Source organism: Leucopleurus acutus (genome assembly GCF_964270905.1).
Source record: "Leucopleurus acutus genome assembly, chromosome: 1".
Classification (NCBI taxonomy): domain Eukaryota; kingdom Metazoa; phylum Chordata; class Mammalia; order Artiodactyla; family Delphinidae; genus Leucopleurus; species Leucopleurus acutus.
Window position 1 is genome coordinate 61,457,645 of NC_139142.1, and position 22,348 is coordinate 61,479,992.

General features: G+C 39.8%; 1 protein-coding gene across 2 annotated transcripts in view; it reads left to right on the plus strand.

Annotated features, from left to right (window-relative positions):
- SLC25A21 (solute carrier family 25 member 21) overlaps positions 1–22,348 on the plus strand; it is a 518,924-nt gene that overhangs the window by 279,563 nt on the left and 217,013 nt on the right. For both annotated transcript variants that reach the window (XM_082835287.1, XM_082835288.1), the window contains exon 2: positions 21,294–21,342. In XM_082835287.1, the coding sequence (XP_082691413.1) occupies positions 21,294–21,342 (49 nt within the window). The remainder of the gene's footprint in view (positions 1–21,293; positions 21,343–22,348) is intronic.

A 22,348-nucleotide genomic window follows, 5' to 3' on the forward strand; every position in this document is an offset into this window, starting at 1 on the left:
AAATATTGTCTCACTCTCAACTTTTTCTGGGGAAAAAATTGTGTGATATGTCTTTAGCTTATTACAGATCCATTTCTAAAACTTGCAAATTAACCTGTTTCCTTCCTCATCATTCTTTCCTCTTCTCCCTCCTTCCTGCCCTAGTGGTCCATGCCTCCTAAGTTTTCCTTTGGATTTCTATCTCATGACCTAATGCCTTGGGTTTTTTCTTTTTTTCCATGAGGCGATGTTTGCACACAGCTGCTCTGTAATATATAGCATATACTGGCTTGAGAATGGAAATTTCACTTCTGTAAAGTGTTTTGGGATACACTTTCGTGCAAGATGCTATGCCAAACTGAATTGTGGATTGTAACATGCAGCCATAGTTACCTCTGTTGCCCCTCCAGGAAGCAGTGTACAGTTTTAATAACCATGATACCCTATTGCAATGGCTGCCAGAGTTATTATGGAAGCCGTTGCAAGCAGGGATTGCCACCTTTCAAGCAGCGATTATGTCTTCCCTGTTTCTGCACACCTTTCCTGATACAATAAATACTTTATACATGACAAGTTTAGGTGAGCCGGGCCTTATCCATAAGTGAACATAACATCTTATGCAATATATGTATATTTAAAACCTGAGACATTTCATTTTCTTTCCAAGTTTGCTCATCTCACAGGAATATAGAATAACCAAACCATAAACTAGAGCTCTTAGTAGAAAAGTGTTTTTTGAAATGAAGTGCAATAAATTAATCCCAGTAACATTGTCATTGGATGGTTAGCAGTGTGGAAAAGAGGTCAGTTAATTAGGATGAAAACTTAATTATTTAGATAAGGAAGCAGCTAGAGTGTTGTTTAAGTATTCCAAACCCAGTCTTATTTTCCAAAGTACAAAGAAAAAGATGTTACAAAGAGATTTTAAAACTCTGAAATTTTATTTTCTATAGCCTTTCATCCAGGGGTACACATGTGACCAAATCCCCACCAATCAGATGTCCACAACCTCCTTCCCACAGTGATTGGCCCAAGGATTCACATGTGACCAAAGTGAGATCTATCAAAGCCCTCCCAGGATTTTTCTGTTGGAGCCCTCAGAGAAGAGTCCTGCTTGCCTCTTGCACCTGAAAGATGACAGGATGGGAATCAGGGGTTCTCAGAGGCAGTTTACCTCTCTGTGTTAGGAAACCTCTGTAGCAGGAGTGAATAAAGACAAGCAGAGACAAGCAGATGAGGGAAGGGGAGAGAAGGTCTTGGAGCCAAGCATCGCTGCCAATACCATCATTTCAATTATGAGCCAACAAATTCCCTTTTTGTGTTTAAGCTGATTTGTGTTGAATTTTGAGTTAAACAACCAAAAGAGCCCTGACAAATGATTTTTGTTGGAATTGACTACCTGCATGAATAAGAAAGCATTGTTTCTCTCATACCAACTCCTCCAGCTTTTCATTGGTAAGGTAAAACAGAAAATGTGGAATATGTGTTCATTCTGGAAAACACCATTTTAAAATACAAACAGCTCCTTGTAGGAATATCTTTCAAGCTGTGTGAAACAAATACTGAATAAATTAAACTCTGCAATGGAAAAAATAGTATTGTTTCATTTTTTAGACAATGACATTTTAGACTCTTTGCTCATTTTAATAATTGTATTATGGTCCAACTTGAGCCGTATCTTTCATATCAACTTTAAATCTCACGTTCTTAAATTCAGTTTCAATTACTAGTGCTCCAAAGCCCATTCCAAGGCAAGAGAAAGCCGTAGGTGCAGCTTGAGTGAACCCACTGTAATTTCACAGCCCTGGTCTCAGCACACTTCATAATGTCACTCTTCTTCTTGGGAGACAGGGGAATCCTCTCTCCTCCATGGTCGTAAGTTGAATTTAGTTCAGAAAAGGTGCCATTTATGAATTCATAATACAGCTAGCAACTGTGTGATGGTGCTAATTCATTTGGCATTTGTAACTGCTGTATCAAAGAGACCCAACCATACAGTGGCTTAAAGAAAAAAAGTTTATTTTTCTTTCATGTGACAGTACTTTTTAAAATTTTTTTTATATAAATTTATTTATTTTTGGCTGCATTGGGTCTTTGTTGCTGTGCACGGGCTTCCTCTAGTTGCGGGGAGCAGGGTCTACTCTTCGTTGCAGTGCACGGGCTTCTCATTGTGGTGGCTTCTCTTGTTGTGGAGCACGGGCTCTAGGTGCGCGGGCTTCAGTAGTTGTGACACGTGGGCTCAGTAGTTGTGGCTCGCAGGCTCTAGAGCGCAGGCTCAGTAGTTGTGGCGCATGGGCTTTGTTGCTATGCGGCATGTGGGATCCTCCCAGACCAGGGCTTGAACCCGTGTCCCCTGCACTGGCAGGCACATTCTTAACCACTGCGCCAGCAGGGAAGTCCCCATGTGACAGTTCTGATGGTGATAGTTCAGTTCATCACGAAATCTCTGCTCCTCATAGTCACTCTGGGACATGGGTCCCTTCCAGTTGTTGCTCCACCATCCCGTAGGGCACTGTTTTGTCATCTGTAAGGCATAACTTGAGTTACTACCGTGCTGAAGTTCCAGTTAGTGGGAAGGGGAAAGTGGGTAGTAAAGAGACATACTCATGGTCATAAGCTCTATGCCACTCACATTCTGTGGGTGAGAATTTAGTCGCATGGTCACACTCAAGATATGCTGGGAAATGCCATCCTTCTGAGATATCATGGATCATGGAAGAAACAGAAAATGGATTTTGGTGGAGCTCTTGTGTTGTTCCCAGAATTATAGTACCCTTTTCGTTTCTGCCATTGTTTCACATGTCCCCTATATTACTTTAGTGCATAGGAAAAAATGAAGACATTGGTCCTTGGAGCATCAAAGTAGCACATGAAGAAATTTTCTTTGTGTATATTTTTAGACTTTGTAGGCAACCTGTAGATTTCCAGGGTAGACTGTCATAGTTTTAAAATTTATCCATCAAGAGATTCTTCTAGTGAGGATGCGTTTTAAGTTGCTTGACAAAAAGTTAGGGCTGCCTTCCCTAGAAAAGAAGATTAATTCATTGACAATGTTTCACTTATTACTATCTAACCTTGCTTCAGAATATAAATATGAATGTGTCCATTTACTTTTTTATTTTTTTATTTTTAACATCTTTATTGGAGTATAATTGCTTTACAATGGTGTGTTAGTTTCTGCTTTATAACAAAGTGAATCAGTTATACATATACATATGTTCCCATATCTTTTCCCTCTTGCGTCTCCCTCCCTCCCACCCTCCCTATCCCACCCCTCCAGGCGGTCACAAAGCACCTAGCTGATCTTCCTGTGCTATGTGGCTGCTTCCCACTAGCTATCTACCTTACGTTTGGTAGTGTGTATATGCCCATGCCACTCTCTCACTTTGTCACAGCTTATCCTTCCCCCTCTTCCATCCTCAGGTCCATTCTCTAGTAGGTCTGTGTCTTTTTCCTGTCTTACCCCTAGGTTCTTCGTGACATTTTTTTTTTCTTAAATTCCATATATATGTGTTAGCATATGGTATTTGTCTTTCTCTTTCTAACCTACTTCACTCTGTATGACAGACTCTAGGTCTATCCACCTTATTACAAATAAGTCAGTTTCGTTCCTTTTTATGGCTGAGTAATATTCCATTGTATATATGTGCCACATCTTCTTTATCCATTCATTGATGATGGACACTTAGGTTGTTTCCATCTCTAGGCTATTGTAAATAAAGCTGCAATGAACATTGTGGTACATGATTCTTTTTGAATTATGGTTTTCTCAGGGTATATACCCAGTAGTGGGATTGCTGGGTCATATGGTAGTTCTATTTGTAGTTTTTTAAGGAACCTCCATACTGTTCTCCATAGTGGCTGTACCAATTCACATTCCCACCAGCAGTGCAAGAGTGTTCCCTTTTCTCCACACCCTCTCCAGCATTTATTGTTTCTAGAATTTTTGATAATGGCCATTATGACTGGTGTGACATGATATCCCATTGTAGTTTTGATTTGCATTTCTCTCATGATTAATGATGTTGAGCATTCTTTCATGTGTTTGTTGGCAGTCTGTATATCTTCTTTGGAGAAATGTCTGTTTAGGTCTTCTGCCCATTTTTGGATTGGGTTGTTTGTTTTTTTGTTACTGAGCTGCATGAGCTGCTTATAAATTTTGGAGATTAATCCTTTGTCAGTTGCTTCATTTGCAAATATTTTCTCCCATTCTGAGGGATGTCTTTTGGTCTTGTTTATGGTTTCCTTTGCTGTGCAAAAGCTTTGAAGTTTCATTAGGTCCCATTTGTTTATTTTTGGTTTTATTTCCATTTCTCTAGGAGGTGGGTCAAAAAGGATCTTGCTGTGATTTATGTCACAGAGTGTTCTGCCTATGTTTTCCTCTAAGAGTTTGATAGGTTCTGGCCTTACATTGAGGTCGTTAATCCATTTTGAGCTTATTTTTGTGCATGGTGTTAGGGAGTGATCTAATCTCATACTTTTACATGTACCTGTCCAGTTTTCCCAGCACCACTTATTGAGAAGGCTGTCCTTTCTCCACTGTACATTCCTGCCTCCTTTATCAAAGATAAGGTGACCAAATGTGTGTGGGTTTATCTCTGGGCTTTCTATCCTGTTCCATTGATCTATCTTTCTGTTTTTGTGCCAGTACCATACTGTCTTGATTACTGTAGCGTTGTAGTATAGTCTGAAGTCAGGGAGCCTGATTCCTCCAGCTCCATTTTTCGTTCTCAAGACTGCTTTGGCTATACGGGGTCTTTTGTGTTTCCATACAAATTGTGAAATTTTTTGTTCTAGTTCTGTGAAAAATGCCAGTGGTAGTTTGATAGGGATTGCATTGAATCTGTAGATTGCTTTGGGTAGTACAGTCATTTTCACAATGTTGATTCTTCCAATCCAAGAACATGGTATATCTCTCCATCTATTTGTATCATCTTTAATTTCTTTCATCAGTGTCTTATAATTTTCTGCATACAGGTCTTTTGTCTCCTTAGGTAGGTTTATTCCTAGATATTTTATTCTTTTTGTTGCAATGGTAAATGCGAGTGTTTTCTTGATTTCACTTTCAGATTTTTCATCATTAGTGTATAGGAATGCCAGAGATTTCTGTGCATTAATTGTGTATCCTGCTACTTTACCAAATTCATTGATTAGCTCTAGTAGTTTTCTGGTAGCATCTTTAGGATTCTCTATGTATAGTATCATGTCATCTGCAAACAGTGACAGCTTTACTTCTTTTCCGATTTGGATTCCTTTTATTTCCTTTTCTTCTCTGATTGCTGTGGCTAAAACTTCCAAAACTATGTTGAATAAGAGTGGTGAGAGTGGGCAACCTTTTCTTGTTCCTGATCTTAGTGGAAATGCTTTCCGTTTTTCACCATTGAGGACGATGTTGGCTGTGGGCTTGTCATATATGGCCTTTATTATGTTGAGGAAAGTTCCCTCTATGCCTATTTTCTGCAGGGTTTTTATCATAAATGGGTGTTGAATTTTGTTGAAAGCTTTCTCTGCATCTGTTGAGATGATCATATGGTTTTTCTCCTTCAATTTGTTAATATGGTGTATCACGTTGATTGATTTGTGTATATTGAAGAATCCTTGCATTCCTGGAATAAACCCCACTTGATCATGGTGTATGATCCTTTTAATGTGCTGTTGGATTCTGTTTGCTAGTATTTTGTTGAGGATTTTTGCATCTATGTTCATCAGTGATATTGGCCTGTAGTTTTCTTTCTTTGTGACATCCTTGTCTGGTTTTGGTATCAGGGTGCTGGTGGCCTTGTAGAATGAGTTTGGGAGTGTTCCTCCCTCTGCTATATTTTGGAAGAGTTTGAGAAGGATAGGTGTTAGTTCTTCTCTAAATGTTTGATAGAATTGGCCTGTGAAGCCATCTGGTCCTGGGCTTTTGTTTGTTGGAAGATTTGTAATCACAGTTTCAATTTCAGTGCTTGTGATTGGTGTGTTCATATTTTCTATTTCCTCCTGATTCAGTCTTGGCAGGTTGTGCGTTTCTAAGAATTTGTCCATTTCTTCCAGGTTGTCCATTTTATTGGCATAGAGTTGCTTGTAGTAATCTCTCATGATCTTTTGTATTTCTGCAGTGTCAGTTGTTACTTCTCCTTTTTCATTTCTAATTCTATTGATTTGAGTCTTCTCCCTTTTTTTCTTGATGAGTCTGGCTAATGGTTTATCAATTTTGTTTATCTTCTCAAAGAACCAGCTTTTAGTTTTATTGATCTTTGCTATCGTTTCTTTCATTTCTTTTTCATTAATTTCTGATCTGATTTTTATGATTTCTTTCCTTCTGCTAACTTTGGGGGTTTTTTGTTCTTCTTTCTCTAATTGCTTTAGGTGCAAGGTTAGGTTGTTTACTTGAGATGTTTTCTGTTTCTTAAGGTAGGATTGTATTGCTATAAAATTCCCTCTTAGAACTGATTTTGCTGCATCCCATAGGTTTTGGGTCATCGTGTCTCCATTGTCATTTGTTTCTAGGTATCTTTTGATTTCCTTTTTGATTTCTTGAGTGATCACTTCGTTATTAAGTAGTGTATTGTTTAGCCTCCATGTGTTTGTATTTTTTACAGATCTTTTCCTGTTATTGATATCTAGTCTCATAGCATTGTGGTCAGAAAAGATACTTGATACAATTTCAGTTTTCTTAAATTTACCAAGGCTTGATTTGTGACCCAAGATATGATCTATCCTGGAGAATGTTCCATGAGCACTTGAGAAAAATGTGTTCTGTTGTTTTTGGATGGACTGTCCTATAAATATCAATTAAGTCCATCTTGTTTAATGTATCATTTAAAGCTTGTGTTTCCTTATTTATTTTCATATTGGATGATCTGTCCATTGGTGAAAGTGGGGTGTAAAAGTTCCCTACTATGAATGTGTTACTGTTGATTTCCCCTTTTATGGCTGTTGGTATTTGCCTTATGTATTGAGGTTCTCCTATGTTGGGTGCATAAATATTTACAATTGTTATATCTTCTTCTTGGATCAATCCCTTGATCATTATGTAGTGTCCTTCTTTGTCTCTTCTAATAGTCTTTATTTTAAAGTCTATTTTGTCTGATATGAGAATTGCTACTCCAGCCTTCTTTTGGTTTCCATTTGCATGGAATATCTTTTTCCATTCCCTTACTTTCAGTCTGTATGTGTCTCTAGGTCTGAAGTGGGTCTCTTGTAGACAGCATATATAAGGGTCTTGTTTTTGTATCCATTCAGCCAATCTGTGTCTTTTGGTGGGAGCATTTAGTCCATTTACATTTAAGGTAATTATCGATATGTATGTTCCTATTCCCATTGTCTTAATTGTTTTGGGTTTGTTATTGTAGGTCTTTTCCTTCTCTTGTGTTTCTTGCCAGAGAAGTTCCTTTAGCATTTGTTATAAACCTGGTTTGGTGGTGGTGAACTCTCTCAGCTTTTGCTTGTTTGTAAAGGTTTTAATTTCTCCATCAAATCTGAATGAGATCCTTGCTGGGTAGAGTAATCTTGGTTGCAGGTTTTTCTCCTTCATCAGTTTAAATATGCCTTGCCAGTCCCTTCTGGCTTGCAGAGTTTCTGCTGAAAGATCAGCTGTTTTAACCTCATGGGGATTCCCTTGTGTGTTATTTGTTGTTTTTCCCTTGCTGCTTTTAATGTGTTTTCTTTGTATTTAATTTTTGACAGTTTGATTAATATGTCTTGGCATATTTCTCCTTGGATTTATCCTGTATGGGACTCTCTGTGCTTCCTGAACTTGATTAACTATTTCCTTTCCCATATTAGGGAAGTTTTCAACTATAATCTCTTCAAATATTTTCACAGTCCCTTTCTTTTTCTCTTCTTCTTCTGGGACCCCTATAATTCAAATGTTGGTGCATTTAATGTTGTCCCAGAGGTCTCTGAGACTATCCTCAGTTCTTTTCATTCTTTTTTCTTTATTCTGCTCTGCAGTAGTTATTTCCACTATTTTATCTTCCACGTCACTTATCCGTTCTTCTGCCTCAGTTATTCTGCTATTGATCCCATCTAGAGTATTTTTAATTTCATTTATTGTGTTGTTCATCATTGTTTGTTTCATCTTTAGTTCTTCTAGGTCCTTGTTAAATGTTTGTTGCATTTTGTCTATTCTATTTCCAAGATTTTGGATCATCTTTACTATCATTATTCTGAATTCTTTTTCAGGTAGACTGCCTATTTCCTCTTCATTTGTTAGGTCTGGTGGGTTTTTATCTTGCTCCTTCATCTGCTGTGTGTTTTTCTGTCTTCTCATTTTGCTTATCTTACTGTGTTTGGGGTCTCCTTTTTGCAGGCTGCAGGTTCGTAGTTCCCGTTGTTTTTGGTGTCTGTCCCCAGTGGCTAAGGTGGGTTCAGTGGGTTGTGTAGGCTTCCTGGTAGAGGGGACTAGTGCCTGTGTTCTGGTGGATGAGGCTGGATCTTGTCTTTCTAGTGGGCCGGTCCACGTCTGGTGGTGTGTTTTGAGGTGTCTGTGGACTTATTATGATTTTAGGCAGCCTCTCTGCTAATGGGTGGTGTTGTGTTCCTGTGTTGCTAGTTGTTTGGCATAGGGTATCCAGCACTGTAGCTTTGCTGGTCGTTGAGTGAAGCTGCGTGCTGGTGTTGAGATGGGTATCTCTGGCAGATTTTCGCCGTTTGATATTATATGGAGCTGGGATGTCTCTTGTGGACCAGTGTCCTGAAGTTGGCTCTCCCACCTCAGAGGCACAGCACTGACTCCTGGCTGCAGCACCAAGAGCCCTTCATCCACATGGCTCAGAATAAAAGGGAGAAAAAGTAGAAAGAAAGAATTAGTAGAAATAGAAAGAAAGAAAAAAAGAAAGAAAGAAGGAAAGAAAGACAGAATGGAGGGAGGGAGGGAGGAAGGAAGGAAGGAGGGAAAGAAGGAAAGAAAGAAAGAAGATAAAGTAAGATAAAATATAATAAAGTTATTATAATAAAAAATAATTATTATGAAAAAAATTTAAAAACAAAAACAGATGGATAGAACCCTAGGACAAATGGTGGAAGCAAAGCTATACAGACAAAATCTCACACAGAAGCATACACATACACACTCACAAAAAGAGGAAAAGGGGAAAAAGTCATAAATCTTGCTCTCAAAGTCCACTTCCTCAATTTGGGATGATTCGTTTCCTATTCATGTATTCCACAGATGCAGGGTACATCAAGTTGATTGTGGAGCTTTAATCCGCTGCTCCTGCGGCTGCTGGGAGAGATTTCCCTTTCTCTTCTCTGTTCTCACAGCTCCCAGGGGCTCAGCTTTGGATTTGGCCCCGCCTCTGCGTGTAGGCCGCCGGAAGGCGTCTGTTCTTCGCTCAGACAGGACGGGGTTAAAGGAGCAGCTGACTCGGGGGCTCTGGCTCACTCAGGTCGGGGGGAAGGGAGGGGCACGGAGTGCAGGGCGGGCCTGCGGCGGCAGAGGCCGACGTGACGTTACACCAGCCTGAGGCGCGTCGTGCATTCTCCCGGGGAAGTTGTCCCTGTATTCTGGGACCGTGGCAGTGGCGGGCTGGACATGCTCCCCGGAAGGAGGTTGTGGATAGTAACCTGTGCTCGCACACAGGCTTCTTGGTGGCGGCAGCAGCAGCCTTAGCGTCTCATGCCCGTTTCTGGGGTCCGCGCTTTTAGCCGCGGCTCGCACCCGTCTCTGGAGCTCCTTTAAGCAGCGCTCTTAATCCCCTCCAGGTACGTGGAGAGCTTCTTGCCTCTTGGGAGGTCTGAGGTCTTCTGCCAGCGTTCGGTAGGTGTTCTGTAGGAGTTGTTCCACGTGTAGATGTATTTCTCTTGTATCTGTGGGGAGGAAGGTGATCTCCGCGTCTTACTCTTCCGCCATGTTCCCCTCGTCCCCGTCCTTTTACTTTTGAGGACTTAATCCTGTAGATTCAAAATCTCTTAAAGTGGGCTTCCCTGGTGGCGCAGTTGTTGAGAGTCCGTCTGCTGATGCAGGGGACACGGGTTCGTGCCCCAGTCCAGGAAGATCCCACATGCGGCGGAGCGGCTGGGCCCGTGAGCCATGGCCGCTGAGCCTGCGCGTCCGGAGTCTGTGCTCTGCAGCGGGAGAGGCCACAACAGTGAGCAGCCCACGTACCGCAAAAAACAAACAAACAAACAATCTCTTAAAGTAGTTTTGTTTGGGTTCGTGACCTATCTTTAGAGGCCTATGTTTATTTGTATAATTATTTTAGTTGATGTTTCAAATTTTCTCCATTTCTGTATGATGTACATTGGCTATTAAGCATATTAACTGCTTAAGGTGTACACATTCTGGTCATTATAAGGATCTTAGTTAAATATTTGTCAAACCATAAACTTAAAGAAACCTTGAAGATCAAAACAAAACAAAGAGAATATCTGCTGAATCTAGTTCAGGGAATGGTGAATGTCCATCAGTGTGTTTGTTCTTCACATACCTGGTATTACTCAATAATAGGATCAACATTTTGTTCATTCAACACTTTCATTCAGTATATAGATGATGTACCATACCTTGTGCTAGATACTGGAGATAAAGAGAAAAAAAAACAAGCTTTAATTACTATGTATTAATAAAAATGGAACTTAGTAGTCATCTCAATGTTACCTCCACCTCTTAGCTTTCCAGCTCTCTCCTCTAGTATCTTGTCTCCAATAGGACCAGCAAGCCTCTGCTCTTACCACCGTGTCCTCATGCCCATTTGTCCTCACTTCCCTCCTTCCTAGCTTCCGTAGTCAACCGTTATAATCACTTTCTGGCACACATTCTTTTCGTTGCCCTCTGTCACTTCTTCATATTCATTTGGCAAAACCTCATCCTGGTTAAATATTATCCTGCCTGCTCTGCCTGCACGCACACAGCTGAATGTGGCTACAGAAAATGATGCTATATTCATGACTGCTGGCCTCAAGTGGACTCTCAGTGCTGCCTACTAATCATACTGCGTTTCCCTGATCCATTGCCTCCCTCACTCCTACTGACAGCTGTTTCATACCTTCTCTCTGCTCTAACACCCTCTTCCTCATCATCACTCTCAATTGATGACCTTGCTTTCTGAGAAAATGGAAAACAGAAGCAAGCAGAAGAGAACCAACATCTAGAAATATGCTGGAATAACTAGGTACACAGTAGGCACTCAAAAGAATTTGGTGAATGAAAACCCTTCTGGACATGTACTTGTCCCAACACCTAGAAAACTGAGATTAAGTACATTTAATGTTATACAGTAGCAAAGACACATACCACGGTGCTCGTTGGGATGGAAGCCATGGAGGCAAATATTGTTTCTAGTGAGTTAGTAATTTAAGAATATTAACTGAAATCAAACATTGATTAATATTTAGATAATGTTTCCGTGAGTAGTAATATATTCAATGCTATTACACATAAATATTTGTGTTATGAAATCTACCTGCCGTTGTGTTTATGTAATGTCTCACACTTTAGTATCCAAATATTGTTTTTCAGCAAGTACGTATTTTACTTGAAGTGCAGTTTCATTTTTGTAAGCTTTTCATGTGGAAATAAAGATTAGCTTAATCCATACTTAGTAGTAACTCTTTGTGATTAAACTGTATGGCTGAAAATGAATCAGCTTTCTTCTTTTCTTTCCCCATAAGCCAGACCTTGATAAAGCATATGGTGTATTGGGATTTACCTAGAATACTTGACTCGGTAAGCTGGATTTCCTGGGAGCATGGTACGGAGGCTGGTGTGGAATAACAGTTCAAAAATAAGAATTTGTGTAACTATGGCTCTAGGTCATGGCAAATAAAAAATTAAGAGCTATCACCTAAAGGCAAGTAGTAAAGCAGTGTGATTAAGTGCAGAAAACTTGGCTATATATTGATTAAGGCAATGGTGGCAAATATTTTAAAAGTTCTAAATTTTTAACTCTTTCAAGATGAACAATATGATTGCAAGAAGTAGTACTATTTAGAATAGGGAGAAAAACATTATAATTCCGTCCTTCTTTTTCTTTGATGGTAATTGGTACTAGTGACTTTATTTTCTAAGGAAGAACTGGCTACTTGTGACCTAAAAACCTGAATTCTTCATTTAGCACGATGCTGTGTTATTTGCCCAAGGCCTTCTTCCTGTTTCTGGACTTCCGTCTGGTGACTAAGGCGAAGCTGGCTTCGTAGCCACATTTCCTCTCCTCTCTTTTAAGGTGCTCACGCTCGTGGAGGAGGGCAGGGGCAAGAAGCTGTTTTCCTGAGAAGTGGAAGACTGTTGCGCTCATTACCAAATCTCTATATGGTCTAGAGAATAGAAGCATCTGCACAACAGTATAGCAAATCATAGATGTGGTCGGTAGTTTGGTGGGTTGGTTGGTTTTCTTGGGTATCAGTTCCTAAGGATCTCTTTAAAATTCTGGGGTAGGATCATAATTCTTTTTTTTTTTTTTTTTGTGGTACGCGGGCCTCTCACTGTTGTGGCCTCTCCTGTTGCAGAGCACAGGCTCCAGACGTGCAGGCTCAGCGGCCATGGCTCACGGGCCCAGCCGCTCTGCAGCATATGGGATCTTCCTGGACCGGGGCACGAACCCGTGTCCCCTGCATCAGCAGGCATGTCCCCTGCATCTCAACCACTGCGCCACCAGAAAAGCCCAGGATCATAATTCTTATTGTTAAATTGTCGTGAACAGAGAATATAAGCTAAAGATTAACTAACAGCACCTTTGGAAATTTGCGACAAGCAGAGTTAAAGAACTACTGGAAATTTAAAACTCTCCATGTACTATACTTTTAAAATTATTTGAACCTAATAGGATAGGCAACAGAATTTGTGGTTAGATTTGGGCAGCGTTGTGCTGGTAAATGTTTAATTTGGCTGTCTGGAAATCAAACAAATAAACAAAATCTCTGATTTGTAGCCTTTGCCATTTTCCTTAGTGTAAATACTTCCAGTGTGGCCAATTTCAAGCTACGAACATGATGCTGCTGAATGCATCATTGGGAAGAGAAGCATAGTGTCTGGCCTGTGAGAGCCAGCTTCTGCGCAGGGCTGGAGGGGTGGGCAGGGAGGGACTGTGTTCTGTTCCTGAGTCTTGAGACAAATAGAGGGATCCTTCTTTCCAGGCAATTCAATAAAAGAAGAAAGGAAGACCAATCCTGTGAAAAGTTATCAAAGTTTTGAAGAGACTGGAATTTAATTATTCCAACCACTAAAAAGAACAGATAATTATGTGATGTGATAGAAGTACTAATTATTGCTACAGTGGAGATCATATTACAATACATAAATGTATTAAATCATGTTGACACCTTAAGTTTACATAATGTTATATGTCAAATATATTTCAATTAAAAAAAAATCCTGAGGCAGAGCAAATGTCTTTTCCTTTCTGGTTGATAGACAGGTCCCCAGAATTGGGCAAGTCTTCTGTTGAATTGGAAAGAGAGGTCCTGGTACTTGGCACATATACCATAGATTCCTAATCCCTTCTTCAGCTGCCCTTCTGCATTTTGATAAACTTCCAATGCTGAAATGCTGGTCAGCTTGAACATTTTTTTCACTCAAGATAAACAAAATGCAATGCAAACTTTTTGTGAATGTATATATATTATACACACATATAATCTGTAAAACAAGTGATAAGTCTCTTTCTCTCTCTTCACATTTCCTTCTCTTTAAAGCATTTTATACATTTCTAAAGGTATTTTACCATCTGCCAACCTAATCCACAGCTTATTTTTCCCCTGGTGTTTCTCATTGCATTACTGATTGTGTTAAGGTCCATATAGAGCAGTTAACTTTCCATAAAAGACCAACATATCTGAAAATCGGACCATTTACTTAAGTGCACTTGGAGCTTACTTGGAGTCTAATATAAAGTTTAATAACAAAAAAGGAAAATAAAAGGATAACTTCCATTGAATTAAAATAGCAAACAACAATTTTAAAATACATTACATTGGGACTTACCTGGCAGTCCAGTGGTTAAGATTCTGTGCTCCCAATGCAGGGGGCACAGGTTCAATCCCTGGTCAGGGAGCTAAGCTCCTGCATGCCACATGGCACGGCCAAAACAAAAATATGTGTGTGTGTGTATTACACTGAGCTGAAATTGAGTTTAAAAAATATATGCAAACTTTGCTTACAAGTGAGATTTTCATCAGTTTAATAATTTTCAAACTTTCTGTTTCTGCATTCAAAGTATGATTTTAAAAACTCACTGATTTTAAAACTCTGCCTAAACTTTTCTTCCTCCCTTGTACATGATCTATCTACCATGATTTCTAGACCATAATGTATGCATATGTTTATAACTGAAATGTGTTTTCCTAAATTCTTAAATCAATGAGATAAACTCTATGAGAGCAAGAAGTATGCACCAGGAAAATTACTGCACTCCCTTTAGATTCATGCTAGCGGCCATGGCTTAGGGTTAGTTTCTTTAGAAAAATACATGCTAACAGTAAACTTCCATAAAAATATTTGCTTCAGAATTTTCAAGGAAGGCTGTGGCTTGCCCAAAAGCATAACATTTAACAACATCTTTCAAGCCTGCCAAATCACATTGTCTATTTAGCCAATTCAGTGTGCATAATATTAATTTACTGTGCCACAAAGGTAGTGCACTTTAACTATTATTAGGGGAAAGTATAATATATTTGATTTCCATTTATGAGTCTCACATTGCTTGTAATTCAGTAGGGCTACCACATTTTCTGGGCAGGCTATCAAATAGGATGTTGTAATGATTTGCTTGACTAGTAGAGTAGATGAAAAAATATCAGTTCTGTCTGTAGCTGTTCTATTTTTGAATTTCAGATTTATACAGTTTGAAACCATTTATTCCCTCTGTGGTTCTCTTTAAAAAATAAAAAGATTCTTTTATATTGTAAAGAGTCATAGTTTTAAAGAGTTAAACATGTCACACGAAATCAGTTAAGGTAATAGGATAGTGTGAATTTCAGAGAACAAATGAGAAGTCTTAGGTTTAATTTGAAAATGCCAAGGAAGGGGCTATAGTACAATGCAAAAATTTTTGGTTTGATAAAAGGAAAACATAGGTCTTACTTGTAACTGATATCTTGGGGATGCTTGAATGCCTCAATTCTCTGTCTGCACTGCTATTCCTTTGTGTCTTCACGGAGATGTTGAGATGTTCTCTGATTTGTAAAATGTTACTTAATGAAGTTATCTTTGGAATAATCCATTCTTTCTACAAACGAACTCATAACATTTCAATAGACTTACTCCCTATATTAGACATTATCATGGATTCCTTGAATGACTGGGTGAATTCTCTTTGTGTACACTACATTCTTAAAACTTCATCTTATACGTACCACTGTAAAGGAATCCCATTATTGTGTCAGGTTCATTATTTTATATCATTCCATTTCTTTTTTCAACAAATATTTATTGAGCAACTATTAGGTGTCAGGAATATTCTGGGTACTTAGTGCATATCAGTGGACAATACAGACAAAGATCTCTGCCCTGGTGAAGCTTATATTCTACTGGGAGAGACAGGAAACAATAAACATAGAAAAGAAGTAAATAATGTAGTATGTTAGAAGTTGATAAGTACCATGGAAAAAGGAAAAAGCAGAGCAGCATGAGGATTTTTTTTGGTGCTGGGGTGGGGAGGACCGGACCTCTGTGTTAGACTGGTCAGATTACTCGTTGACCATGTGAAGGAAGTTGGCCAAGTAGAATCTGGGGCAGGGGCATTCCAGGCAGAGGAAATGGCTAGCACTAAGGCCAAAAGCTGATATAGTCCTGGCATGTTTGGGAGACAGCAGAGGCCACTGTGGCCAGAGTAGAATCAGTGAGGGGGAGAATAGTAAGAGAGTTAATTGGTGAGAGAAGTAATGCAGGCCCGGATTATGTATGGCTTTTCTCTGAGTGAGATGGGGAGTCATTACTGACCAGAGGAATGACATGAAATAACTTACATCTTAAACAGGATCACTTGAGTTGTTGGGTGAGAATAGATGGAAGGAGTCAAAGGTGTATGAAGGGAGACGTGTTAATGAGGTGCTGCAGTTAATCAGCTGAGAAACGGTGACCATGGCTTAACCAGAAAGGGGGCGAGGGCACAGGCAGTAAAGGAAGTGAGAGATGGTAGAGGTCTGGTTATATTTTGAAGTAGAGCCAATAGATTGGAAGAGGATTTTGAGAGAAAGGAGTCTAGGTTGACTCTAAGGTTGAACAGGTTGGCCTTTGTTTTGGATTTTTTTGTTTATTTTGTTTTGTTTTTTATCTTCATTGGAGTATAATTGCTTTACAATGGTGTGTTAGTTTCTGCTTTATAACAAAGTGAATCAGTTATACATATACATATGTTCCCATATCTCTTCCCTCTTGCGTCTCCCTCCCTCCCACCCTCCCTATCCCACCCCTCCAGGCGGTCACAAAGCACTGAGCTGATCTCCCTGTGCTATGCGACTGCTTCCCACTAGCTATCTACCTTAAGTTTGGGAGTGTGTATGTGTCCATGCCTCTCTCTCGCTCCGTCACAGCCTACCCTTCCCCCTCCCCATATCCTCAAGTCCATTCTCTAATAGGTCTGTGTCTTTATTCCTGTCTTACCGCTAGGTTCTTCATGACATTTTTTTTTCTTAAATTCCATATATGTGTGTTAGCATACGGTATTTGTCTTTCTCTTTCTGACTTACTTCACTCTGTATGACAGACTCTAGGTCTATCCACCTCATTACAAATAGCTCAATTTCATTTCTTTTTATGGCTGAGTAATATTCCATTGTATATATGTGCCACATCTTCTTCATCCATTCATCCAATGATGGACACTTAGGTTGTTTCCATCTCCTGGCTATTGTAAATAGAGCTGCAATGAACATTTTGGTACATGACTCTTTTTGAATTATGGTTTTCTCAGGGTATATGCCCAGTAGTGGGATTGCTGGGTCATATGGTAGTTCTATTTGTACTTTTATTTATTTATTTATTTATTTTGCGGTACACGGGCCTCTCACTGTTGTGGCCTCTCCCGTTGCAGAGCACAGGCCCCGGACGCGCAGGCTCAGTGGCCATGGCTCACGGGCCCAGCCGCTCCGCGGCACGTGGGATCTTCCCGGACCCGGGCACGATCCCGTGTCCCCTGCACCGGCAGGTGGACTCCCAACCACTGCGCCACCAGGGAAGCCCTATTTGTAGTTTTTTAAGGAACCTCCATACTGTTCTCCATAGTGGCTGTACCAATTCACATTCCCACCAGCAGTGCAAGAGTGTTCCCTTTTCTCCACACCCTCTCCAGCATTTATTGTTTCTAGATTTTTTGATGATGGCCATTCTGACTGGTGTGAGAGATGATATCTCATTGTAGTTTTGAATTGCATTTCTCTAATGATTAATGATGTTGAGCATTCTTTCATGTGTTTGTTGGCAGTCTGTATATCTTCTTTGGAGAAATGTCTATTTAGGTCTTCTGCCCATTTTTGGATTGGGTTGTTTGTTTTTTTGTTATTAAGCTGCATGAGCTGCTTATAAATTTTGGAGCTTAATCCTTTGTCAGTTGCTTCATTTGCAAATATTTTCTCCCATTCTGAGGGTTGTCTTTTGGTCTTGTTTATGGTTTCCTTTGCTGTGCAAAAGCTTTGAAGTTTCATTAGGTCCCATTTGTTTATTTTTGTTTTTTGAGTAGGGGTGTTGGTTAAGGCACTCAGGAGTCCCATTTTGAACATGTGGATTTTTTTTTTTTGGCGTTACGCAGGCCTCTCACTGTTGTGGCCTCTCCCGTTGTGGGGCACAGGCTCCAGACGCGCAGGCTCAGTGGCCATGGCTCACGGACCCAGCTGTTCCCCGGCATGTGGGATCTTCCTGGACTGGGGCACGAACCCGTGTCCCCTGCATCGGCAGGCGGACTCTCAACCACTGCACCACCAGGGAAGCCCCAAACATGTGAATTTTGAGATGGCTGTTAGATATCCAAGCAGAGATGTCAAATAGGCAATCAGATATTTGTCTAGACTTTGAAAGGGAAGTCTGGACTGGAAATGTAAATTGGTAAGTTGTTAGCATATAGATGGTAATTAAAACCATGGGTTGGAATGAGATCACCAAGGGAGTGAGTGTAGATAGAGACCTTCCTGAGTGAATTTCATGTATTTAGCATTATTTACTCAGTGGGCCTATAAAGTTAAATACTCCCTCTTCTCTAAGAACTCATGGTTTGTATTTGACTACACATTTTCACAAGGGCAGGAGATGCCATTCACATAGACTACAGTGTCTGGAGATGAATATTGCATTTGCCAGTATGGGGATGGGGGGAATGGTGTGGAGAGACAGTTTTATATATATCTCTATATTATTAGCCATAGTATGGTGTGATAAATGCTATTCTTGATATATGTAACGGAATTGTAATATAATATTGGTAATGTAAAATGTAATATAACTGGTATATGTCATGGAATTGTAGAGAGAGGAAATGTGAATTGACTCAGTGATAAGAAGTCAGAGTAAATTTAGAAAACGCTGCTCTCAAGTAATTTATCTTAGAACAGATAATGTATAATAGCATTGTGTATAGTTAAAATCAAAATTAAGACCTGAACTGGGGGCTTCCCTGGTGGCGCGGTGGTTGAGAGTCCACCTGCCGATGCAGGGGACACGGGTTCGTGCCCTGGTCCGGGAAGATCCCACATGCCGCAGAGCGGCTGGGCCCGTGAGTCATGGCCACTGGGCCTGTGTGTCCGGAGCCTGTGCTCCGCAACGGGAGAGGCCACAGTGGTGAGAGGCCCGCGTATAGCAAAAAAAAAAAAAACCTGAACTGAAGGATCACTTGACATTGTCCTTTAATAATCTATATTCAAGTCTACCTTTGGGCACCTAGTTTGTCTTCTGCATTCCCCCATTTTATTGCTAAAAAGGTTACTGAAGACATTGCAGCACTGTTCATAGGTGAAGGCAGAGGTGGACCAGGAAGGAAGGCACAGGAATGACAACAGCATTCTAGGTTTCTATACTTGAGGATACTGTTAGGAGTTAGCAGGGGTGGTGTGTCCCTTGGTCACTCCATCAATGTGGTCCTGTACCTTCCATTGTCTCTTTTCTGTGGCTTAGGTTGTAAAGGGATAGTTTGGAAAAAAAGGGTCTTCTGCTTTACGTTGTAAGCATTCTAAATCTCCAAAGTAAAAAAACAACCATCCCATCCACCGTCCATTCTGTGAAGTGTGATGCCTTTATTGTGACTTTCTATTCCCAGCTTTAAGGATACCCTTGAGTCCTCCACCAGTGGTTATAGGCAAAGTAGGTAAAAATTGTAGAAAATGCTTCCTGGTGAAATATATATATTCTCTCTCTCTCTCTCTCTTTCTCTCTCTCTCTCTCTCTCTCTCTCTCTCTAAAAATGTTTTGCAAGGTCTTTACCTTACAGAAATCAGCCTTGTGTCCTAGGATGAATAATCTCAAATATAAAGCACACACAGGCCACAGCTGAATTAAAATTTTACTTAAAAATTGTAAATATTTGTATTTTCTGTCATTCATTTTATGAGAACCATGGCATAGTTCCTTGAAGACAGTTGACAATTTGACAATAAAAGTAAACTGTTATGCAAGACTAGAATTGGAACAGAACATAAATAGCAACATTTCACACTGTAAATAGCAACACTAAATCACTGGGCCTAAAACTTAGTTTTATGCATATTGCTGTTCTCTGTTCATTGTTTTCCCTTTACATGTAAGGTTGTTCTCAGTGTGTCACTTCTGTGCCCACTTTTGAAATTCTTCATTCTTTCAGGCACCCTTGATGCTGCATCAGGCTATGTCCCAGCACTGAGCACAATACCGTGCATGCACACCCCTCTCAAGAATCATTTGTCAGTCTACTAGGTGTTGAATCATTGGTCACTTTCTCACATTTACATAGCTGCTGAACATCTGGATATGTGATCAACAATGTTGCAATTCTGCATTCAAGTACTTCCTGTGCTTTATTTCATATCATATTTGTCAGTATTTCTCCGTCCTTGCTTGCTTATTTGGGTTATGTTCAAACTAATGAATAAATGTAGAATAAATTGCTGCCAGTTCAGTTCATCTAGAGAATTAGCTGACATAGTAGCATGTGCAGTAACCCTAAGCAGCATTAATTTATTTATTCAACAAATTTTTATTGAGCTGATTGCCAACTATTGTGCAAAGTGATGGGGATATAAAGGTGAATAAGGCAGGTAGAATCTCTGTCCTTGTGGAGCTTTGAGACAAGAAAACAGTTACAGTGCCATGTAATAACACAAGTCCAGGGTACTGTGGGAGCACATCAAAGGGTACCTGTATCAGAATTAGGTTCAGGTACGAGTGGCAGAAAACCCAAATAGCAGTAGTTTAAAGGAAATGAAAATTTTCTTCAACGTGAATGTCTGGAGGTAGACCAGAACTCCATGATGTCACCGACTACTTCTGTCTTGTTGCTGTGCTACGTGTGACCTCCGTGCCCAAAATCACTTCATTGTGCAAAATGGCTTCTCCTGCCCTAGGTCAGCATTCCACCAGAAGGAAGTAGGAAAAGGAAAGAGAGGAGCAGCCTCCTTAACTTTAAAAGACTTCCTAGAAATTGCTCAAACCACTTGCACTTACGTCCCATTGGCCAGAACTTGGTCACATGTGACCTAGCAGCGAGGAAGGCTGGGAAATATAGTATTTATTCTGAGCAACCAGGAAGAAAAGGGGATGAATACTAGGGGACAACTAACAGTCTCTGCCCCAGGATTTCTGGGAAAATAGTTGCCCAAATTGAAATCTGAAGGTAAGTAGGATTCTCAGAAGAAGTGTATGTGTGTGTATCCTCCCAGGAGGACAACATTCCAAAGAGAAGGAAAAGCTCAGGGAATTGAACACTGAAAAGAAACTGTTCTCCTTGGATGATAGTATTTGTGCTCTTCTTCTAGTTGGGCATTGACTCTTTCAGACTTAGAGGTGCTTGTGACACTGGTACATCCATTGCTGTGATAGAGAGATGGTGAATCTACCAAAGGGGAGAGGGTTGGAGCATCACTGCTTATGTGTTTGCATGTTAACAAAGGTGACTGGGAGCAGTGGGAGGGTTAATGGACAGATGATTAGATTGTTGGGAGAACATATTAATAGAAGTGAATATCACTCCTCTGTTTAAAATCTCCGTTTGTGCCAGAGCACTTATAAAGAAGTAATCACTCATGTGTCTTGCTCCCATAGAAATAAAATCATGTTATTCATTAGTCTTTTGCTCCTAGCCTCTATTACCTGTCATGTCCAAAGTCCCGAGTTTTTAATTTGAAGATTCATACTTGAGAAACCAATAGGGTCAAGGAAATAAGAACCAGTGTTTACATAAGTGTTTACTGGACTTTTCTTTATCATCTTTCAGGTCTTGTAGAAATTTGCCTGATGCACCCTCTCGATGTGGTGAAAACCAGGTAAGGTTCTGCTTGAACAAGTTTTATTGACTTTGGCTGATATCCAGATTAAGATCTGTCAGAACACTAAATGCTAGAACTTGTCCTAGGCCGGTAGCTTCTCCCAAAAATGGCATTTATATTTACTTCTTAAAGAAAATACGATTTGACAGATAAAATGTAAGCAGTGAAAAGCATTTCTGGATAGGGGTCCTCTGAAAGTATATAATATTTTACTGCCTTCACATGACAACCATAAGGTATAATTTGTGACTAAACTGGTAAGCGAGGGAAATTTATCAAAATGATGTAAAAACTAAACTCTATCTAGTGAATTATGACAGCCAACTTTTATTTGGCATTGCATATAACATATATGTTATATAGCATATAACAGATTGCTATTTAATAGTGAGCATTTTGATGTGAAACTCCAAAATTTCAAGTAAACTTCTTAAATGGTGCTTAAAGAATTTATTCCTACAACTGTTTGCCAATACAAAGTGCCATATTTCCTGGAAAATGCCTTCACTCTTAAATGCCTTAAAATCAGGGCAATGTATTCAATCTGTTTACCAAGAGAAGAAAACATCTTGTGGGTTTTAATATGATCTAGAGCAGTTTTTTAAAGTTAAATCCATGGCTAAATTACTGAACTCTATTTTTTCATATTAAAAGCTCTGACAGTATAGTGAAAGTTTCCATTTATTTGCATTGTGTAAAACCCAACAGCATACCTAGGCTGGAGCTGAACAGCAAAAAGTGCCACGCAACAGTGATGGTCAAAACAAACCCTTACTGCCACAATTAGGAAATACTTGATGAGTCAGGCTGGTCGTTGAAGGGACATGTTGCTTACTTTACCTACAGAGGCAACAGAATCTTAGTTAGGCTGGTTGCTGAAAGCAAGGGAAGGTGTCTGTGACATGCAAATAATATTACATTTCTGATAGAGATAGAGAAGATGAGAATTTGGCTTCTTTCTTAGCTTGGGAAGCTATAACAAAATTTCATAGACTGGGTGGCT